The sequence below is a fragment of the Pseudophryne corroboree genome, chromosome 4 (assembly GCF_028390025.1).
Source record: "Pseudophryne corroboree isolate aPseCor3 chromosome 4, aPseCor3.hap2, whole genome shotgun sequence".
Taxonomy (NCBI): Eukaryota; Metazoa; Chordata; class Amphibia; order Anura; family Myobatrachidae; genus Pseudophryne; species Pseudophryne corroboree.
In genome coordinates, this window is record NC_086447.1 from 87,222,029 (window position 1) to 87,245,684 (window position 23,656).

Sequence of the window (23,656 nt, forward strand, 5' to 3'; positions counted from 1 at the left end):
TGGCCGGAGAAACGGTGGGAGTGCCTGGGCGAACGCTGGGTGTGTTTGTGACGTCAACCAGGAACGACAAGCACTGAACTGATCGCACAGGCAGAGTAAGTCTGAAGCTACTCTGAAACTGCTAAGTAGTTAGTAATCGCAATATTGCGAATACATCGGTCGCAATTTTAAGAAGCTAAGATTCACTCCCAGTAGGCGGCGGCTTAGCGTGTGTAACTCTGCTAAATTCGCCTTGCGACCGATCAACTCGGAATGAGGGCCATAATGCAGTCAACAGTACTAAGTTCATTGGGTGTAATAATAAGTATTAGAAGGTATGGGTACCTGCATTATAAATCAATGCCCCCCGCCCCACTGATTGTAGCATGTCCCCCATCCCCTATTACCAGGTCCCCCATCCTTTATTACAGTATATCAATTACTGCACGCTTCAGTCACTGGCTGTATTGACTATGGGCCTAATTCAGACCTGATCACAAAAGCAACATTTTTCTTTAATGGGCAAAAGCATGTGCAGAGGGGGCAGATATAACATGTGCAGAGGGGGCAGATATAACATGTGCAGAGGGGGCAGATATAACATGTGCAGAGAGAGTTAGAATTGGGTGTTAGAGAAACATTTTGCTTTTGCGATCAGGTCTGAATTAGGCCCTATATATCGGTGCCTTTAGTGTGACTCCATTATACGAGGTCTGACAATTAAGTTAGCGAACTTACCACCGTGCAGCAGCGGATTCACCACTAGGCAACCAATGCAGCCACAAGGGCTCAGCGGGTCCCAGGGAGCACACCGACAAATCATGGAGACGGGAGGGCATTTCTGAATTCTGCTGAATATGTCCGAGTCCTGGGCTGGCTGAATTTTCCCTGCAGGTTGTCAGTGACTAGATAGCGCAGAGCCTACAGTCTGATTTACGTACACTAGTACAATTACTATCCACCTGCTATACCCGGGCAAGGGGCAGATTGGGAAGCATACATTGACGTAGGGGCGGCACAATGAGCGGGGGCCTATCTGATCCTATATTAGTGTGTGCATGGGTGGGGGGGAAGGGGGGGCACACACTGAGGATTGTTTGAGAAAGGGGAGGGGGGCCCGAATCGGTATCTTGCTTAGGGCCCATGAAATCTAAATCTGCCTCTGCATAATACCTACCCCGTGTGCAATGCAAACTGTCTGGGGAATAAAATAATGCAGCAATATTTTACAAATAAAAGTAGATCAACCGAGGGAGAGTAAAAGCCTGCTTGACACTTAGAAGGGGACAATTCCTGTCTAGTCACAGCAGAGTGGTCAATGCTGCAGTAAGATATCAGGAACCTGAATGTGAGTCAGACTTTAATCAAGAAACATAGGCCCTCATTCCGAGTTGTTCGCTCGGTAAAAATCTTCGCAGCGCAGCGATTTTCCGCTTAATGCGCATGCGCAATGTTCGCACTGCGACTGCGCCAAGTAAATTTGCTATGCACTTAGTAATTTTACTCACGGCTTTTTCATCGGTCTGGCAATCGTAATGTGATTGACAGGAAATGGGTGTTACTGGGCGGAAACAGGCCGTTTTAAGGGCGTGTGGGAAAAAACGCTACCGTTTCCGGAAAAAACGCAGGAGTGGCCGGAGAAACGGAGGAGTGTCTGGGCGAACGCTGGGTGTGTTTGTGACGTCAAACCAGGAACGACAAGCACTGAACTGATCGCAGATGCCGAGTAAGTCTGAAGCTACTCAGAAACTGCTACGAGGTGTGTAATCGCAATATTGCGAATACATCAGTCGCAATTTTAAGAAGCTAAGATTCACTCCCAGTAGGCGGCGGCTTAGCGTGAGCAACTCTGCTAAAATCGCCTTGCGAACGAACAACTCGGAATGACCTCCATAGGGCCTGATTCAGAGTTGATCGCAGCAGCAAATTTGTTAGCAGTAGGGCAAAACCATGGGGGTCATTGAAACCTGATCGCATGCTAGATTTTTTCGCTGCGATAAGGTCAGAACTGTGCATGCATATGCACCGCAATGTGCATGCGTGTCGTACGAGTGCAAAGCAGATCGTTGCTGTGCGATGGATTTTACGAAGAATCCATTCGCACAGCAAGGTGACTGACAGGAAGAGGGCATTTGTGGGTGGCAACTGAACGTTTTCTGGGAGTGTTTGGAAAAACGCAGGCATTCCCAAGCGTTTGAAGGGCGGGTGTCTGACGTCAATTCCGGGCCCGGACAGGCGGAAGTGAGCGCAGCGGCTGAGTAAGTTCTGGGCAACTCAGAAACTGCACAAAACTTTTTTGTACCGCTCGGCTGCACATGCGATTTAACACTTACAAAGTGAAAATACACTCCCCTATAGGCGGCGACTATCTGATCGCAGCAGTGCAAAAAATAGCTAGCGAACGTTCAGGTCTGAATTAGGCCCCACGTGCACTGCAGGTGGGGCAGATATAACGTGCAGAGAGAGATAGATTTGGGTGGGGTGTGTTCAAACTGAAATCTAAATTGCAGTGTAAAAATAAAGCAGCCAGTATTTACCCTGCACAGAAACAAAATAACCCACCCAAATCTAACTCTCTCTGCACATGTTATATCTGCCACACCTGCAATGCACATGAGGGGTCATTCTGACCCGTTTGCTCGCTGTTTTTTTTCGCAGCCTAGCGAACGGGTACCCACTGCTCATGCCAGACAGCCGAAAGCCGTAGCTGGGCTGCGATCGCCTCTGCCTGATTGACAGGCAGAGGCGGTCGCTGGGCGGGAGGGGGCGGAACGGCGGCGTTTGGCTGCCATTTTGTGTTGGCGCGGTCCGTCCAATGCAGGCGTGGCCGGACCGTACGGGGGTGTGGGCCACAGCGGCTGCGTGACGTCATACGCAGCCGCTGCGAGCCGGGGAGCGACGAGTAGCTCCCGGCCAGCATGTTAAAGCTGCGCTGGTCAGGAGCTACTCTTGAAGTGCAAAGGCATCGCCGCTGACATGCGGGGCGGACTAGCCCTGGGCTGACCCCCCCCCCCCTTGAAGTGCAAAGGCATCGCCACTGACATGCGGGGCGGACTAGCCCTGGGCTGGTCGTCCCCCCCCCCCCCCCCCCCCCCGCATGTCAGTGTTAATGATCGTAGCTGTGCTAAATTTACAGCTACGATCATCTCGGAATGAACCCCATGGTTTTGCCCAACTGCTAACAAATTTGCTGCTGCGATCAACTCTGAGTTACCCCCATAAGGCATAACCCCTCTGCCGCCCCCTGCCCACTCCCCCCCCTTCAAAGAAATACTGCACTGTATGTCATGTACTTATATGATCAGCGCACAAAGTAAATAAAGAGGCTGGCAGAAATTGTTATCTTTGAGCTAGGTATTGCATAGTAAGTGTACTTTTTACCTGGACATTTTGCACCTGTGTGAAAATCTGTGAAGAGTAGCACTCATTGGTTCCATTATCCCAAATCCCATTGTTGCAGGTATAAATTATATTGCCCAATTGCAATGGGTTAATAAGACTGCAGGACAACAAAAATGTTTTGCTATTTGGCGTTACAGGAAGGATGACTGTTGCAGGGCAAGATTTTGTGCTATCTTCTGCAATAAGAAAATAAAAAAAATCATGTTACATCTGTTATTAATTATCGTAGAAACAGTAGATGAGATAAAATGCAGTACATATGTTTCCCATATGCAGATGACGTACATATATTGAAGGGGTGTGGATGATCAAATCGACATGGTCTAGGTCGACAATGTTTAGGTCAACCACTATAGGTCGACAGTCACTAGGTCGACAGGGTTTGAAGGTCGACAGGGTTTCTAGGTCGACATGTGCTAGGTCGACAGGTCAAAAGGTCAACATGAGTTTTTTTGGGGGGTTTTGGTGTCGTTTTCTGCGTACAGTGACCGGGAAGCCGAATTAGTGCACCGTGTCCTCTCGCATGGCTCGCGGGCAAGGTGCCAGATTACCGTTCCAATCGTAGTCCACGTGGATCGTTAAGTATGAAAAAGTAAATTTTTAAAAAAAAAACTCATGTCGACCTTTTGACCTGTTGACCTAGCACATGTCGACCTTCAAACGCTGTCTACCTAGTGACTGTCGACCTATAGTGGTCGACCTAAACATTGTCGACCTAGACAGTGTCGATCTTTAGACCGGATTCTATATTGAAGATTTATGGTGAGGACCTAGTCATGGCTTGCTAAACTCTTTGCCTAGCTGCACTTTTTCCAATACCTTGCAGTACCACTTATTACTGCTAGGAGTCTCCAAGAGTCACTGATCTCTTTACAGAAAATGAGCACACGATTGCATGCAGTATTGTGACTGGTCATACCTCACTTGTTAATCAATATTGGTTTATCATATTCAGTCTGAGGGGCAGATGTATTAAGCCTGGAGAAGTGATAAAGCAGTGATAAGTGCAAGGTGATAACGCACCAGCCAATCAGCTCCAATATGTAAATTTACCATTAGAAGTTGATTGGCTGGTGCGTTATCTTCCACTTATCACTGCTTTATCCCTTCTCCAGGCTAAATACATCAGCCCCTGTATGCTTGGTTTTATGTATTAATGCTCCAGTTAGTAGGTGCAGCACGATCAGGGTACCAGGCAAGGGCGGTATGGGCTGGAAAACAAGCTTGGGATATATATGGAAGCAGCCCTAATGGGGGTGTGGTCTGATAAGGGAGTGGGGTCTGTTGAGGGGGGCTGGATTCCTCCTCATAGGGCCTGCTTATACGCAATTGTGGCTTTGTGTCTTTTGCTGCAGTTGTGTCTGAGACACGGGGGCGGATTGGGAACTAAAAGTGGCCCTGTAAAATTTCGTAGAAGTGGCCCGACATGGGCAGCACCAGCACCATAGGTATAACATACTGTGTAGCCATGGCAGCATCACTGTATGGCAGAGTTGCTGTACTTCTATAGTGATCTACGGCTTGGCGCTGTTATGCACACCAGTGCCTGCAGGAAAGTACTGGTGTCAGAACTGTTATGCACTCCAGTGCCTGCAGGAATGTACTGGTGTTTGAACTGTTATGCAAAACAAATGGACTCACAGACAGACTGGAGAATATGACATAACGTACACAGAAGGTGATAGGGTAACAAAATACACACAAAGTGAACAGAGAAGCCCAGAGGCTAAGGAACTGGGTATCTCCCTTGTATTAGAACTGCTCAGATGGGAAAAGCAAGATGTTGTGTTTTAATACGTAGAGAACCCGAAATGCTGTTGCTAAGGGCAACAGCAAAACCCTAAAGGGTTACCAACGGGTGTGGCAGTAAACTCCTTGGTCAGAGATGGAATGATAGACACAAGGAGAGTCTCCACAATCCTAATTCTCACTTGCAGTGCACAGGTTCAGCTTACTGCCACTAAACTGACCCCTGACACCTAGCACAGTGAGACAGGATTAGACAGGCAAGTCTTAGAATACAGCCGCAAACTTGCTAAGTTCACAGAGTAGTAACAGAACCCCAGCAAGCTAAACGACTGACTCCGGTCTTACTGCTAGGTCTGGATTGGCAGAGTGTAATACCAAATCCCCAGGCCTATTTGCAGTAAGCAACAAACAAATACAAAGCTACACAGTACTGGCTAACTTTCAGAAACTGACTAACCAACAAAGATTCAGCAGCATCTGCTTTCCCCGAGAAGAGGCCTTATAAAGCAGGTGCTGTCCACGCCCCACTCAGACCTCACAGACTGTGAGCACAAAAACCAGCACCGGATCCCCTGCCATGCACAGAGCCTATAACCACTGCACAGCAAAAGACCCGAACCGGAGTATCAGCTGCGCTCAGGTTACTCCACTAGCACTTGTCTCCCGGTTGCCATGACGACGTGGCAGCACAGGGCAGGAGACCCTAACAGTACCCCCCCTCTGACGAGGGGTCAAAGAACCCCTACCACCGGGTTTATCGGGGAACTGCGAGAAGAAAGAGCGTATCAGTCTGGGGGCATGAAGATCACAACTGCGCACCCACGACCGCTCCTCCGGGCCATACCCCTTCCAGTGCACCAAAAATGACAGCCAACCCCGAACCACCTTTGAGTCAAGAATCCTTTCAAGAACAAACTCCCTCTGGCCACGTATCAGAAGAGGGGAAGGTCTTCCACTGGAAGAAGGATTACTAATCGCCCGTTTTAAAAGGGAACAATGAAATGTTTTATTGATACCCAAAGAACGGGGCAGATCTAACTGAAATGCCACCGGATTGATAACCCTGGTGATCTTATAAGGGCCGATGAACCGGGGGCCTAACTTATGAGATGGCTGTCTCAACTTCAAATTCTTGGTAGACAACCAGACAAAGTCTCCTAATTTGAAGCTGCAGGGTCTTTTCCGCTTATCAAAAACCCTTTTGGTCACTAATGACACAGACACAAGGGCTTTCTTCACTTTCCGCCAAATACCTCTAAGGACCGAAACCACAGAGGAACCACCAAGCGTGGAGTCCAGGGGGTCAAAAGAATTGGCCTTAGGATGATGCCCATACACACAAAGGAAGGGAGAGATCCCTGTAGCAGAGTGAGCCGCGTTGTTATAGGCAAACTCCGCCATGGACAGATGAGCAACCCAGTCAGTCTGACACTTGGAGACATAACACCTGAGGAACTGCTCCAAGGACTGGTTCACCCTTTCAGTCTGCCCATTAGACTGCGGATGGTAGCCCGACGACAAGCTGACAGAAATCTGGAGATCGGAACAAAATGCCCTCCAGAATTTGGCCACAAACTGGGATCCGCGGTCAGAGACCACATCAAGTTGCAACCCGTGGAGACGCACAACATGCAGCATAAATAATTCAGACAGGCGTCTGGCCAATGGCAGCCCAACCAGTGGAACGAAGTGCGCCATCTTCAAAAACCTGTCAACGACAACCCAGATGGCTGTCATCCCCGAGGATTTGGGCAAGTCCACCACAAAATCCATTGAAATGTGGGTCCATGGCTTAGATGGGATAGAGAGTGGATGTAATGGGCCAACAGGAACGCCTCTAGGAGTCTTATTTCGGGCACAGATGTCACATGCCCGAACCCACTGATCCACATCCTTAGCCACCGAGGGCCACCACACCGCCCTAGATAGCAACTCCCGAGTTCTGGCAATACCCGGGTGACCTGCAGACTTCTTGGCATGGAATTCCAGGAACACTCGCTGTCTTAACCTAGGAGGCACAAACAAAAGACCTACCGGAAGGTCTGGAGGAGCCTGCTCCTGTGCTCTAAGGACTAATGATAAGAGGTCCTGGGTAATGCCCACTTTAATACATGATGGGGAAACAATGGGCAACGGCTCCTCGGTGGTCTCTTGGATTGGAGCAAAACTCCGCGAGAGCGCATCAGCCTTGATGTTTTTTGACCCAGGGTGATATGTTATCAAAAAATTAAAGCGAGCAAAAAACAAAGCCCATCGTGCCTGCCTGGCATTGAGACGCTTCGCTGACTCTAAATATGCCAGATTCTTATGGTCAGTGAGAATTGAGACCACAAACTTAGCCCCCTCAAGCCAGTGTCTCCACTCCTCGAGTGCATCCTTAATAGCCAACAATTCCCGGTTACCCACGTCATAATTCATCTCGGCAGGCGAAAATTTACGGGAAAAGTAAGCACAGGGATGAAGGCGATTATCAGACACTCCCATCTGAGAAAGCACTGCCCCAATACCCATCTCAGAGGCATCCACCTCCACCACAAAAGGACGCTCTGGATCTGGGTGTCGCAGCACCTTGGCCGAAACAAATGCCCTTTTGAGACGGGCAAAAGCCGCTTTAGCCTCACAAGACCAGTGAGCAACATCCGCCCCTTTCTTAGTGAGTGCCACCAAGGGCGCCACTATAGACGAAAATCCAGCGATAAATCGTCTATAAAAATTCGCAAAGCCCAGGAAACGCTGAAGCGCCTTCAAACTAGTGGGCTGCACCCAATCCAGGACTGCCTGTACCTTGGAACCCTCCATTTGGAAACCTTCTGGGGAGATAATATATCCTAGAAATGCAATTTGCTGAACTTCAAATTCGCACTTCTCCAGCTTCGCCCCAAGTCGGTGGTCTCTGAGTTTCTGGAGGACTAAGCGTACATGCTTCCGATGTTCCTCCAGGGAATGGGAGAAGATTAGGATGTCATCTAAGTATACAACTAAGAATCTATCCAAATATTCCCTGAGCACATCATTCATGAAATCCTGGAAGACTGCCGGGGCATTACAGAGCCCAAAAGGCATCACCAAATATTCATAATGCCCTGAGTGGGTATTAAAGGCAGTCTTCCATTCATCCCCCTCCCTTATTCGGATTAGATTGTACGCACCGCGTAGGTCAATCTTAGAAAAAATGGTGGCAGTACGAAGCTGGTCAAACAAGACCGAAATGAGAGGCAGTGGGTATGAGTTTTTAATCGTGATACGGTTCAATTCCCTGAAGTCGATGCAGGGTCGCAACGAACCGTCCTTTTTACCCACGAAGAAGAACCCCGACCCAACTGGAGACTGTGAAGGTCTGATAAATCCCTTAGCCAAGTTCTCCTGAATGTACTCTGACATAGCCTGAGTCTCAGGACGTGACAGGGAGTACAACCTGCTCTTGGGAAGCTTAGCATTTGGCAACAAATCAATGGCACAGTCATAGGGGCGATGGGGAGGTAGTACCTCTGCAACTTTTTTGGAGAACACGTCCGCAAAATCTTCATAACACCCTGGCAATCCTGGCAAACTTAGCTGCGAGAGCCTGACTGGAAGGCTCAAGCAACTCCTGAAACAATCAGTACCCCAACTAAGAATCTCCCCAGAGACCCAGTCAAATTGAGGATTGTGGGCCCTTAACCAGGGTAACCCCAACACCAATGGGGCAAAAGTACAGACAGTCACATAAAAGGACAATTTTTCAGAGTGTGTGGCTCCAATAAACAAAGAAATCTGGCTAGTGCAAGAGGTAATTTTACCTTGGGATAATGGTTCCCCGTTTAACCCACAAATCTCAATTTCCGATGCCAAGGGTACTAAGGGAACAGAGTGTTTCAGGGCGAATTGGCGGTCCATAAAAACTCCGTCGGCCCCACTGTCCACAAAGGCCTCAGTCTTGACAGTTTGACCGAGGATCTTCAAGGTCACCGGAATGATAAAAGTCTTCTTGGGAAATTCTGACTTCTGGCCTGACAGGATATTTCCCATCACCCTCAGGCCCTGAAGTTTTCCGGCTTTTCTGGGCATGATACTACCACATGACCTTTATTCCCACAGTACAAACACAACCCCTGCTGTCTCCTCCGCGTCTTCTCACGCGAGGAGAGGCGGGTAGCCCCAATCTGCATAGGCTCCTCGGAAAATTCCTCAGAGTCTGAGGTTCCCTTGGGAAGGAAGGAAATCTCAGTCTCCCTTTCAAGCCTACGCTCTCTCAGCCGTCTATCCACCCGGATGGATAACTGCATGAGCTGATCCAAGCTATCAGGCAAGGGATATTGTACCAGTTGGTCCTTTATCTGGTTAGAAAGACCTCTTCGGTACTGGTGTCTCAGGGCTGGGTCATTCCACTGGGTATCATGGGCCAACCTCCGAAACTCCGTACAGTAAACCTCAACTGTGCTTAAGGATCGAAATCTGAGCCTCGGCTGAGGCCGTCTTGTCAGGGTCATCATACAACATGCCCAGTGCCGTAAAAAAAACATCAACACTTTTAAGCGACGGACAGTCAGGCTGCAACCCATATGCCCAGACCTGTGGGTCTCCTTGTAGCAAGGAAATCACTATGCCCACCCGCTGAATCTCCGACCCAGAAGACTGAGGCCTAAGCCGTAAGTATAGCTTGCAGCTCTCCTTGAAACAAAAGAACTGCGAGCGATCTCCAGAAAAACGATCCGGGAGATTTACTTTCGGCTCCTTAACCCCTGCAGGTGCTGCTGCTGCGGGAGCTCCGCCAGCAGCCTGGGAGGTGTGCATTTTAATGGACAAATCATTAAATTGTCGAGTCAGGACCTGCACCTGATCGACCACCTGTTGCAACGTATTTTGAGGGGTATGCTCCATATTCCCACAAAATTTCAACAGGAGTATTAGGCTGCTGAATATGTTATGCACACCAGTGCCTGCAGGAAAGTACTGGTGTCAGAACTGTTATGCACTCCAGTGCCTGCAGGAATGTACTGGTGTTTGAACTGTTATGCAAAACAAATGGACTCACAGACAGACTGGGGAATATGACATAACGTACACAGAAGGTGATAGGGTAACAAAATACACACAAAGTGAACAGAGAAGCCCAGAGGCTAAGGAACTGGGTATCTCCCTTGTATTAGAACTGCTCAGATGGGAAAAGCAAGATGTTGTGTTTTAATACGTAGAGAACCCGAAATGCTGTTGCTAAGGGCAACAGCAAAACCCTAAAGGGTTACCAACGGGTGTGGCAGTAAACTCCTTGGTCAGAGATGGAATGATAGACACAAGGAGAGTCTCCACAATCCTAATTCTCACTTGCAGTGCACAGGTTCAGCTTACTGCCACTAAACTGACCCCTGACACCTAGCACAGTGAGACAGGATTAGACAGGCAAGTCTTAGAATACAGCCGCAAACTTGCTAAGTTCACAGAGTAGTAACAGAACCCCAGCAAGCTAAACGACTGACTCCGGTCTTACTGCTAGGTCTGGATTGGCAGAGTGTAATACCAAATCCCCAGGCCTATTTGCAGTAAGCAACAAACAAATACAAAGCTACACAGTACTGGCTAACTTTCAGAAACTGACTAACCAACAAAGATTCAGCAGCATCTGCTTACCCTGAGAAGAGGCCTTATAAAGCAGGTGCTGTCCACGCCCCACTCAGACCTCACAGACTGTGAGCACAAAAACCAGCACCGGATCCCCTGCCATGCACAGAGCCTATAACCACTGCACAGCAAAAGACCCGAACCGGAGTATCAGCTGCGCTCAGGTTACTCCACTAGCACTTGTCTCCCGGTTGCCATGACGACGTGGCAGCACAGGGCAGGAGACCCTAACAGGCGCAGATATAACGCCGGGATCCTGAGGAGGCATGCTTCTATTATAATATATATTTGTAACGTGACCTTTATTTAGAGTGTGCTTATGTAAAAAAAAAATAAACACACTCTCCAATGCCCGAAATTTATGCATTGATTATGTTGATGCAGTACTCCCACCAGAATCAGCATCAGAATGTCTACATGGTAGAATGTCGACATTGCGAATGTTAGACAGAATGTAAACAGATGATTTTAAAGATAGAGCATACTTACCTACATTTTATTTCTCCTCTCCGGGAGAAGCCCAGAGAGGAGACGCTGCAGGTATCTTCGGGGGGAGGGGCTGGACTGTGACATCACTAAGCCCCGCCCCCACATCGGGAAATGACGCGATTCGCGGGTCCGCGGGAAGGGGGCGGGGTTAAAATGATGCGATTTGCGTCATTTTAACCCCTTCTCCAATATGCAGATAATATAGAACTACTTCGTGCGCAAAGACAGCAGCTGTAAAATGTTACTCTCCCAGGAGGTTTCCTTTGACCCTCACCACAAGTGCATCAAACCAAAAAAACGGGGATTACACTTAACTAGCGCTATCCGTATTTCTTTCTTTGTTCTTTGTAATGAGAGCCAGGACCTCAAATCGCGTCAGAGGAAATGACGCGACGTATGGAACTCGGGAGGCCGGTTACCATGGAAACCCGTGAATGCGGAAGTAGAACTCCGTATTGGAGACGGCAACACAAGTGGACCAATTCCGAAAAATGTAATCAGAACATTGGGTTCATGTGTGTTATCTGTGAAGCGATTGGTGGATAGGCATTTAAATAAGGGATTGTTTGGAGTGATCAGTATTCTGACTTACCTTGAAAAAGACCCCTAGCCAGGGGTGGAAACGTGTTGGTGTTCCTGAAGGGGCGAGAGTGTGTGCAGTAAAGTGACCTGGATCCAGCATTCACCATCTGTACTCATATGGACTGATCCGGAGCACCCATATTGGGACAAAAGTGCTGTTTGGGACTGTTTAATTATAGTTCCCACCGATTCCGGTAATTACTCATTCCATTTCGCTCCCTAAAGGATTGTGTCAAATAACTGATCCAATTGGACTATTTTGTTGTAAATTGTATATGTATATTAAACGGTATTACACTATATGAAATTTTCTTCACATGTTTACGTATTATCACGTCCTGGGATAAGGAGTATCATTGGACTGAAGTGAAAAGAACAAAGAAAGAAATACGGATAGCGCTAGTTAAGTGTACTCCCCGTTTTTTTGGTTTGATTAACCCCTTCTCCACCCTACGGACCCGCGAATGCGGGAGATTATCTCTCCATCCTGCTCGCATCACTAGGGTGCGAGCAGGATGCGGGAGACCTGCCCACTCTTCCGGGGGTGCGGGGGGCTACCCCAAAAAACGGGAGCCTCCCGCAGCTTCCGGGAGAGTAGGTAAGTATGAGATAGAGTTAGGCTGTGGTTAGGGTTAGGGGTAGGCTGCAGTTAGAGTTAGTGTTAGGTTGTGGTTAGTGTTAGGCTGTGGTTAGAGTTAGGCTGCAGTTAAAAATAGGATGTGGTTAGTGTTAGGCTGTGGTTAGGGTTAGACTGCAGTTAGAGAAAGGATGTGGTTAGGGTTAGGCTGTGGTTAGGGTTAGGCTGCAGTTAGAGATAGGATGTGGTTAGGGTTAGGCTGTGGTTAGGGTTAGGCTGCAGTTAGAGATAGGATGTGGTTAGTGTTAGGCTGTGGTTAGGGTTAGGCTGCAGTTAGAGATAGGATGTGGTTAGTGTTAGGCTGTGGTTAGGGTTAGACTGCAGTTAGAGAAAGGATGTGGTTAGGGTTAGGCTGTGGTTAGGGTTAGGCTGCAGTTAGAGATAGGATGTGGTTAGTGTTAGGCTGTGGTTAGGGTTAGGCTGCAGTTAGAGATAGGATGTGGTTAGTGTTAGGCTGTGGTTAGGGTTAAGCTGTGGTTAGAGTTAGTGTTAGGCTGTGGTTAGGGTTAGGATGCAGTTAGATTTAGTGTTAGGCTGTGGTTAGTGTTAGGGTAGGCTGGGGTTAGAGTTAGTGTTAGGCTGTGGTTAGTGTTAGGTTGTGATTAAGGGTAGGTTGAAGTTAGTGTTAGGCCGTGATTAGGGGCAGGCTGTGGTTAGTGCTGGGCTGTCACTAGGGCTGGCAACGAGAACGGAACACAGGGCATGAAACCATTGGCAACAAGCACGATACCCCTGGCAACAAGCATGAAACCGCTGGCAACGAACATGGAACCCATGGCATGAAACCACTGGCAACGAGCATGAGACCCCTGGTAATGAGCAGGTAATTTAAAATAAGAATTTACTTACCGATAATTCTATTTCTCGTAGTCCGTAGTGGATGCTGGGGACTCCGTCAGGAACATGGGGAATAGCGGCTCCGCAGGAGACAGGGCACAAAAGTAAAAGCTTTAGGATCAGGTGGTGTGCACTGGCTCCTCCCCCTATGACCCTCCTCCAAGCCTCAGTTAGGATACTGTGCCCGGACGAGCGTACACAATAAGGAAGGATTTTGAATCCCGGGTAAGACTCATACCAGCCACACCAATCACACTGTACAACCTGTGATCTGAACCCAGTTAACAGCATGATAACAGCGGAGCCTCTGAAAAGATGGCTCACAACAATAATAACCCGATTTTTGTAACAATAACTATGTACAAGTATTGCAGACAATCCGCACTTGGGATGGGCGCCCAGCATCCACTACGGACTACGAGAAATAGAATTATCGGTAAGTAAATTCTTATTTTCTCTGACGTCCTAAGTGGATGCTGGGGACTCCGTCAGGACCATGGGGATTATACCAAAGCTCCCAAACGGGCGGGAGAGTGCGGATGACTCTGCAGCACCGAGTGAGAGAACTCCAGGTCCTCCTCAGCCAGGGTGTGCCCCTGACCAAGTAGCAGCTCGGCAAAGTTGTAAAGCCGAGACCCCTCGGGCAGCCGCCCAAGATGAGCCCACCTTCCTTGTGGAATGGGCATTTACATATTTTGGCTGTGGCAGGCCAGCCACAGAATGTGCAAGCTGAATTGTACTACACATCCAACTAGCAATCGTCTGCTTAGAAGCAAGAGCACCCAGTTTGTTGGGTGCATACAGGATAACAGCAAGTCAGTTTTCCTGACTCCAGCCGTCCTGGAAACCTATATTTTCAGGGCCCTGACAACATCTAGCAACTTGGAGTCCTCCAAGTCCCTAGTAGCCGCAGGTACCACAATAAGCTGGTTCAGGTGAAACGCTGACACCACCTTAGGGAGAAACTGGGGACGAGTCCGCAGCTCTGCCCTGTCCGAATGGACAATCAGATATGGGCTTTTGTGAGACAAAGCCGCCAATTCTGACACTCGCCTGGCCGAGGCCAGGGCCAACATCATGGTCACTTTCCATGTGAGATATTTCAAATCCACAGATTTGAGCGGTTTAAACCAATGTGATTTGAGGAATCCCAGAACTACGTTGAGATCCCACAGTGCCACTGGAGGCACAAAAGGGGGTTGTATATGCAGTACTCCCTTGACAAACTTCTGGACTTCAGGAACTGAAGCCAATTCTTTCTGGAAGAAAATCGACAGGGTCGAAATTTGAACCTTAATGGACCCCAATTTGAGGCCCATAGACACTCCTGTTTGCAGGAAATGCAGGAATCGACCGAGTTGAAATTTCTTCGTGGGGCCTTCCTGGCCTCACACCACGCAACATATTTTCGCCACATGTGGTGATAATGTTGTGCGGTCACCTCCTTCCTGGCTTTGACCAGGGTAGGAATGACCTCTACCGGAATGCCTTTTTCCCTTAGGATCCGGCGTTCAACCGCCATGCCGTCAAACGCAGCCGCGGTAAGTCTTGGAACAGCCATGGTACTTGCTGAAGCAAGTCCCTTCTTAGCGGCAGAGGCCATGAGTCCTCTGTGAGCATCTCTTGAAGTTCCGGTTACCAAGTCCTTCTTGGCCAATCCGGAGCCACGAGTATAGTTCTTACTCCTCTACGTCTTATAATTCTCAGTACCTTAGGTATGAGAAGCAGAGGAGGGAACACCTACACCGACTGGTACACCCACGGTGTTACCAGAACGTCCACAGCTATTGCCTGAGGGTCTCTTGACCTGGCGCAATACCTGTCCAGTTTTTTGTTCAGGCGGGACGCCATCATGTCCACCTTTGGTCTTTCCCAACGGTTCACAATCATGTGGAAGACTTCCCGATGAAGTCCCCACTCTCCCGGGTGGAGGTCGTGCCTGCTGAGGAAGTCTGCTTCCCAGTTGTCCACTCCCGGAATGAACACTGCTGACAGTGCTATCACATGATTTTCCGCCCAGCGAAGAATCCTTGCAGTTTCTGCCATTGCCCTCCTGCTTCTTGTGCCGCCCTGTCTGTTTACGTGGGCGACTGCCGTGATGTTGTCCCACTGGATCAATACCGGCTGACCTTGAAGCAGAGGTCTTGCTAAGCTTAGAGCATTGTAAATTGCCCTTAGCTCCAGTATATTTATGTGGAGAGAAGTCTCCAGACTTGATCACACTCCCTGGAAATTTTTTCCTTGTGTGACTGCTCCCCAGCCTTTCAGGCTGGCATCCGTGGTCACCAGGACCCAGTCCTGAATGCCGAATCTGCGGCCCTTTAGTAGATGAGCACTCTGCAGCCACCACAGAAAAGACACCCTTGTCCTTGGAGACAGGGTTATCCGCTGATGCATCTGAAGATGCGATCCGGACCATTTTTCCAGCAGATCCCACTGAAAAGTTCTTGCGTGAAATCTGCCGAATGGAATCGCTTCGTAAGAAGCCACCATTTTTCCCAGGACCCTTGTGCAATGATGCACTGACACTTTTCCTGGTTTTAGGAGGTTCCTGACTAGCTCGGATAACTCCCTGGCTTTCTCCTCCGGGAGAAACACCCTTTTTCTGGACTGTGTCCAGAATCATCCCTAGGAACAGCAGACGTGTCGTCGGAGACAGCTGCGATTTTGGAATATTTAGAATCCACCCGTGCTGTCGTAGAACTACTTGAGATAGTGCTACTCCGACCTCCAACTGTTCTCTGGACCTTGCCCTTATCAGGAGATCGTCCAAGTAAGGGATAATTAAGACGCCTTTTCTTTGAAGAAGAATCATCATTTCGGCCATTACCTTGGTAAAGACTCGGGGTGCCGTGGACAATCCAAACGGCAGCGTCTGAAACTGATAGTGACAGTTCTGTACCACGAACCTGAGGTACCCTTGGTGAGAAGGGCAAATTGGGACATGGAGGTAAGCATCCTTGATGTCCAGGGACACCATATAGTCCCCTTCTTCCTGGTTCGCTATCACTGCTCTGAGTGACTCCATCTTGAATTGAACCTTTGTATGTAAGTGTTCAAATATTTCAGATTTAGAATAGGTCTCACCGAGCCGTCTGGCTTCAGTACCACAATATAGTGTGGAATAATACCCCTTTCCTTGTTGTAGGAGGGGTACTTTGATTATCACCTGCTGGGAATACAGCTTGTGAATTGTTTCCAATACTGCCTCCCTGTCGGAGGGAGACGTTGGTAAAGCAGACTTCAGGAACCTGCGAGGGGGAGACGTCTCGAATTTCCAATCTGTACCCCTGGGATACTACTTGTAGGATCCAGGGGTCCACTTGCGAGTGAGCCCACTGCGCGCTGAAACTCTTGAGACGACCCCCCACCGCACCTGAGTCCGCTTGTACGGCCCCAGCGTCATGCTGAGGACTTGGCAAAAGCGGTGGAGGGCTTCTGTTCCTGGGAATGGGCTGCCTGCTGCAGTCTTCTTCCCTTTCCTCTATCCCTGGGCAGATATGACTGGCCTTTTGCCTGCTTGCCCTTATGGGGACGAAAGGACTGAGGCTGAAAAGACGGTGTCTTTTTCTGCTGAGATGTGACTTGGGGTAAACAAGGTGGATTTTCCAGCTGTTGCCGTGGCCACCAGGTCCGATGGACCGACCCCAAATAACTCCTCCCCTTTATACGGCAATACTTCCATGTGCCGTTTGGAATCTGCATCACCTGACCACTGTCGTGTCCATAAACATCTTCTGGCAGATATGGACATCGCACTTACTCTTGATGCCAGGGTGCAAATATCCCTCTGTGCATCTCGCATATATAGAAATGCATCCTTTAAATGCTCTATAGTCAATAAAATACTGTCCCTGTCAAGGGTATCAATATTTTCAGTCAGGGAATCCGACCAAGCCACCCCAGCGCTGCACATCCAGGCTGAGGCGATCGCTGGTCGCAGTATAACACCAGTATGTGTGTATATACTTTTTAGGATATTTTCCAGCCACCTATCAGCTGGCTCCTTGAGGGCGGCCGTATCTGGAGACGGTAACGCCACTTGTTTTGATAAGCGTGTGAGCGCCTTATCCACCCTAAGGGGTGTTTCCCAACGCGCCCTAACTTCTGGCGGGAAAGGGTATAACGCCAATAATTTTCTATCGGGGGAAACCCACGCATCATCACACACTTCATTTAATTTATCTGATTCAGGAAAAACTACAGGTAGTTTTTTCACACCCCACATAATACCCTCTTTTGTGGTACTTGTAGTATCAGAAATATGTAACACCTCCTTCATTGCCCTTAACATGTAACGTGTGGCCCTAATGGAAAATACGTTTGTTTCTTCACCGTCGACACTGGAGTCAGTGTCCGTGTCTGTGTCTGTGTCGACCGACTGAGGTAAATGGGCGTTTTAAAGCCCCTGACGGTGTTTGAGACGCCTGGACAGGTACTAATTGGTTTGCCGGCCGTCTCATGTCGTCAACCGACCTTGCAGCGCGTTGACATTATCACGTAATTCCCTAAATAAGCCATCCATTCCGGTGTCGACTCCCTAGAGAGTGACATCACCATTACAGGCAATTGCTCCGCCTCCTCACCAACATCGTCCTCATACATGTCGACACACACGTACCGACACACAGCACACACACAGGGAATGCTCTGATAGAGGACAGGACCCCACTAGCCCTTTGGGGAGACAGAGGGAGAGTTTGCCAGCACACACCAAAACGCTATAATTATACAGGGACAACCTTATATAAGTGTTTTCCCTTATAGCATCTTAATATATAATAATATCACCAAATAAGTGCCCCCCCTCTCTGTTTTAACCCTGTTTCTGTAGTGCAGTGCAGGGGAGAGCCTGGGAGCCTTCCTAGCAGCGGAGCTGTGTAGGAAAATGGCGCTGTGTGCTGAGGAGAATAGGCCCCGCCCCCTTTTCGGCGGGCTTCTTCTCCCGTTTTTCTGACAACCTGGCAGGGGTTAAATACATCCATATAGCCCCAGGGGCTATATGTGATGTATTTTTAGCCAGCATAGGTACTTTCATTGCTGCCCAGGGCGCCCCCCCCCAGCGCCCTGCACCCTCAGTGACCGTTGGTGTGAAGTGTGCTGAGAGCAATGGCGCACAGCTGCAGTGCTGTGCGCTACCTCATGAAGACTGGGAAGTCTTCAGCCGCCGATTTCTGGACCTCTTCTCTCTTCAGCATCTGCAAGGGGGTCGGCGGCGCGGCTCCGGTGACCCATCCAGGCTGTACCTGTGATCGTCCCTCTGGAGCTAGTGTCCAGTAGCCTAAGAAGCCAATCCATCCTGCACGCAGGTGAGTTCACTTCTTCTCCCCTAAGTCCCTCGTTGCAGTGAGCCTGTTGCCAGCAGGACTCACTGAAAATAAAAAATAAAAACTTTTACTCTAAGCAGCTCTTTAGGAGAGCCACCTAGATTGCACCCTTCTCGGCCGGGCACAAAAACCTAACTGAGGCTTGGAGGAGGGTCATAGGGGGAGGAGCCAGTGCACACCACCTGATCCTAAAGCTTTTACTTTTGTGCCCTGTCTCCTGCGGAGCCGCTATTCCCCATGGTCCTGACGGAGTCCCCAGTATCCACTTAGGACGTCAGAGAAAAATAATTAGAGGCCTTACTGTGGGCATACTTTGTAAGGGACATTATTGTGTGTGGAGCATAAAATGGTGTCAGCGGCATAACTGTACACGACATAATGTGTAATGGGCATTACAGTGTATGGTGTAATGTGTGGCATAATGTGGAATGGGCATTACAGTGTGTGGAATAATGCGGAATGGGCATGACAAATAATGTAAAGGGCATAAATCAGTTTTTTTCCTGTGTTTGTTTTTACTGTGTTGAATAAGGGGCTCTACCTGGTATAATGTGTATAACGAGTACTACTGTTTGTTGTAATAGGACACTACTGTGCTATGTAATGTGAATTGGTACTATTCTATGGACATGCCCCGTCCCCACAAAGCCACGCCCCTATATTTTTTAAAGATGTTATGATTAGGTGTAGGCTGCAGTTAGGGTTAGGGGAAGGCTGCAGATATGGTTAGTGGTAGGCAGCAGTTAGGGATAGGCATAGGCTGCAGTTAGGGTTAGGGGTAAGCTGCAGTTAGGGTTAGGCATAGGCTGCAGTTAGGGTTAGGGGTAAGCTGCAGTTAGGGTTAGACATAGGCTGCAGTTAGGGGTAGACTGCAGTTAGGATTAGGGGTAGGCTCAGGGTTGGACTGGCCCACAGGGGTATAGGGGAAACCCTCGGTAAGCCCTACTGCCTGAGGGCCCACCTCCTCCTCTAGGGATCAGGTTCCAGACTGTAGGGGACATGTACTAAGCAGTGATAAAAGTGGAGAAGTGAGCCAGTGGAGAAGCTGCCCATACCAACCAATCAGCTGCTCTGTATACGTTTAAAGTATGCAAATTATAAATGTTACGTCAGTGCTGATTGGTGGCCATGGGCAACTTCTCCACTGGCTCACTTCTCCACTTTTATCACTGCTTAGTACATGTCCCCCTATGTTCTTGAACTATAGTGTATTCTCTATAGTGCATTGCTGTTATTAATCCGCTACATTATCATGCATGCACTAACAGTATTTACAGTATTTATCAAAGGGCCCAGACCATGCATTCTCTAATGGTTAGGATAACAAACATGCCAGCTGGCCACACCCCCTCTGGAGACTGGTCACACCCCTAAATATGGGCCCCTACCACTGTGTTCCCCCGGTGGGCCCTTCATGCCCCAGTCCGACACTGGGTAGGCTGCAGATAGGGTATGGGGTAGGCAGCAGGTAAAGTTAGGCATAGGCTGCTGTTAGGGTTAGGGGTAGGCTGCAGTTAGGCATAGGCTGTAATTAGGGTTAGAGGTAGGCTGCTGTTAGGGTTAGGGGTAGGCTGCAAATAGGGTTAGGGGTAGGCTGCAGTTAGGGGTAGGCTGTAGTTAAGGTTAGAGGTAGGCTGCTGTTAGGGTTAGGGGTAGGCATCCGTTAGGGTTAGGGTTAGGCTGCTGTTAGGGTTGGGGTAGGCAGCAGTTAGGGTTAGGGGTAGGCAGCAGTTAGGATTAGGGTTAGGAGTAGGCTGCTGTTAGGGTCAGGGATAGGCTGCAGTTAGCGTTAGGGGTAGGCTGCAGTCACGGTTAGGCATAGGCTGCAGTTAGGGTTAGGGGTAGGCTGCTGTTAGGGTTAGGGGTAGGCTGCTGTTAGGGTTAGGGGTAGGTTACAGTTAGGGGTAGGCTGTAGTTAAGGTTAGGGGTAGGCTGCTTTTAGGGTTAGGGCTAGGCTGCAGTTACGGTTAGGCATAGGCTGCAGTTAGGGTTAGGGGTAGGCTGCTGTTAGGGTTAGGGGTAGGCTGCTGTTAGGGTCAGGGGTAGGCTACAGTTAGGGGTAGGCTGTAGTTAAGGTTAGGGGTAGGCTGCTTTTAGGGTTAGGGGTAGGCAGCAGTTAGAGTTTGGCATAGGCTGCAGTTACGATTAGGGTTAGGGTAGGCAGCAGTTAGGGTTAGGCTGCAGTTAGGATTAGAGTTAGGGGTAGGCTGCTCTTAGGGTTAGGTTGCAGATTGGGTTAGGGGTAGGCTGCAGTTAGGATTAGGGTCAGGCTGCTGTTAGGGGTAGGCTGCAGTTAGGGGTAGGCTGCTGTTAGGGTTAGGGGTAGGCTGCAGATAGAGTTAGGGGTAGGCAGCAGTTAGGTTTAGGCATAGGCTTCGGTTAGGTGTAGGCTGCAGTTAGGATTAGGGTTAGGGGTAGGTAGCAGTTAGGGTTAGGCATAGGCTGACGTTAAAGTTAGGGGTAGGCTGCAGTTAGGGATAGCATTTAGTTAGTGTTAACTTACCTACAGTCAACCATACTTGAAATAATCTTACATTTACATATTGCTTATGAATTCTGTGAAGCTGACAAGCTTTCACATCGCAGCAAAGATAACATTTTGAACACAATCCAGTTAAAAGAAAATAGTACTGTAATACTTTAAAGGTACAAGTAAAGGCCCTCATACATTTAGCTGCAATTTCCCTGACCCAACCAGAACCACCAATCAGAGCCGTCGATCAGTGGCCATCGATGATCGTTGATCTATCAGGAATTTGTAAAATTCTTCATGTTAAAATCACTGATTTGCCAATCCTGACCATTTTGGGTCAGGATCAAGGAATTGTGATCTATAAACCTGGTGAATATTCCTGGCAATGGGGAATCAGGGAAAATGCCTCAATTCATGGGATTAATGGGTGCCTTAACATATTGGGGTCTATTTATTATCCCTTCATTACTACAAAAGTAGGTAAAAATTAAAATTTTCTAGAAATTAAATACTGGGGCCAATCATCATAAAGGTAATACAGGAAATATCACGGATACCTGCTGCTTACCTTTCAGCCCTCATACTACTGCATGAGGACCAAAATTGACCATGCTCCAAAAATACTACATTTTTGGAATTTGACAGTGGGAACCTTTGCCATCTTCAGATGTCGTTTGTTCATAGATGTCCACTCCTTCCTATAGGAAGGAGGTATGGGTTGCAAAAAGGGATGTTTATGTTAGGGGAGAGTGTCCTGCTCTGGTTTCCATGTTGACCTGTTGACTCTGTTGATCTAAGTTCATGTTGACCATTTAACTATCGACTTTTTGACTCTGTTGATCTTTTGAACCTATCGACCAGCGGGTATCTACCTATTATCTATTTACTGCCTATGTACCATCTGGATACCTATTACACACCATGCCACCTACTGTATACTGTATCAACTGAAGGACGCGACAGTAGTTTAGTCACTGAGGAAACGAGTTCCCTCGTGCACTGCCCCCCCTTTATGCCACTGCCCCCGACTTACGGCTTCCTCTCCTGACACATCATGACATCACATTTAATATTCTGAAAATACAGAGACATTTTTTTTTTTTCATTTTATGCTTCTGCCTCATAATTTAGCTGTGTTTGTTATATGGAAGTGTCACGGTCCAGCCAGCACTCGCCTATTTGATGTAAATACGCCTGAGTGCTCAACATTACCCTATTCATAATATTCTACATCAGTATGGTATAGAGCATTGAGCAATGGAATGCAAATTATACTTATATTATGTATGATATTTATGCTTAGATTACTGTATGAATGGATATAAGAAACTTTTTCTTACCGACAGGACTTATGATCATATTCGCACTAGTGGCTCTGTCACCCAGCAAGTTGACGACCACGCAGTTTATAGTTGTGTTTCCTGTAGCTCCACCGCTGATGTACAGGTTATACATATAACAAGTCTGATCTACAAGTTTTGCAGAATTTGTAGCTGTAATAAAATATACACAGTAAGACTATATTTATTATTTTGTGCTCTATGATTACATTTCTGGTGATAAAGTGAATTTCATGGTTATATTGTCATGAATTGTGGCCTAGATCACAAACTGCCTCCACCTTCTGGTGACAGGTCTGTAAATTTATTCGTGATTTTTTTGGACACAAGATAATAGATTAAGTGGATAAAAATATGATAAAAAAAAATCACGAATAAATTGACAGAACTGTCACGTGTATTGGACCACAATTTTTGGAATCTCTTGAATTTTTTGAACCTTATACTGTTTATTATTTGTCTTCAGTATTGTTTGTTTCGTTGGATACACTTATCCATTTTTAATATACCTAATAAAACCATATTTTTATCTACTTACCTATAGAGATGAGCGGGTTCGGTTTCTTTGAATCCGAACCCGCACGAACTTCACTTTTTTTTTCACGGGTCCGAGCGACTCGGATCTTCCCGCCTTGCTCGGTTAACCCGAGCGCGCCCGAACGTCATCATGACGCTGTCGGATTCTCGCGAGACTCGGATTCTATATAAGGAGCCGCGCGTCGCCGCCATTTTCACACGTGCATTGAGATTGATAGGGAGAGGACGTGGCTGGCGTCCTCTCCATTTAGATTAGATTTAGAAGAGAGAGAGAGAGAGAGAGATTGCTGTGATACTGTAGATTAGAAGAGAGTGCAGACAGAGTTTAGTGACTGACGACCACAGTGACCAGTGACCACCAGAGACAGTGCAGTTGTTTGTTTTATTTAATATATCCGTTCTCTGCCTGAAAAAAACGATACACAGTCACACAGTGACTCAGTCTGTGTGCACTGATCAGCCCAGTGTGCTGCACATCAATGTATTGTATATAAAGCTTATAATTGTGGGGGAGACTGGGGAGCACTGCAGGTTGTTATAGCAGGAGCCAGGAGTACATGATAAATAATATTATATTAAAATTAAACAGTGCACACTTTTGCTGCAGGAGTGCCACTGCCAGTGTGACTAGTGGTGACCAGTGCCTGACCACCAGTATATTAGTAGTATTGTATACTATCTCTTTATCAACCAGTCTATATTAGCA

General features: G+C 48.0%; 1 protein-coding gene across 1 annotated transcript in view; it reads right to left on the reverse strand.

The window, feature by feature from the left end:
- Positions 1 to 23,656, reverse strand: part of LOC134908955 (adhesion G protein-coupled receptor F5-like) — a 183,535-nt gene that overhangs the window by 63,403 nt on the left and 96,476 nt on the right. The window contains exons 10-11 of the mRNA XM_063915239.1: positions 22,414 to 22,566; positions 3,361 to 3,557 (exon numbers count right to left, since the gene is read on the reverse strand). Of these exons, the coding sequence (XP_063771309.1) occupies positions 3,361 to 3,557; positions 22,414 to 22,566 (350 nt within the window). The remainder of the gene's footprint in view (positions 1 to 3,360; positions 3,558 to 22,413; positions 22,567 to 23,656) is intronic.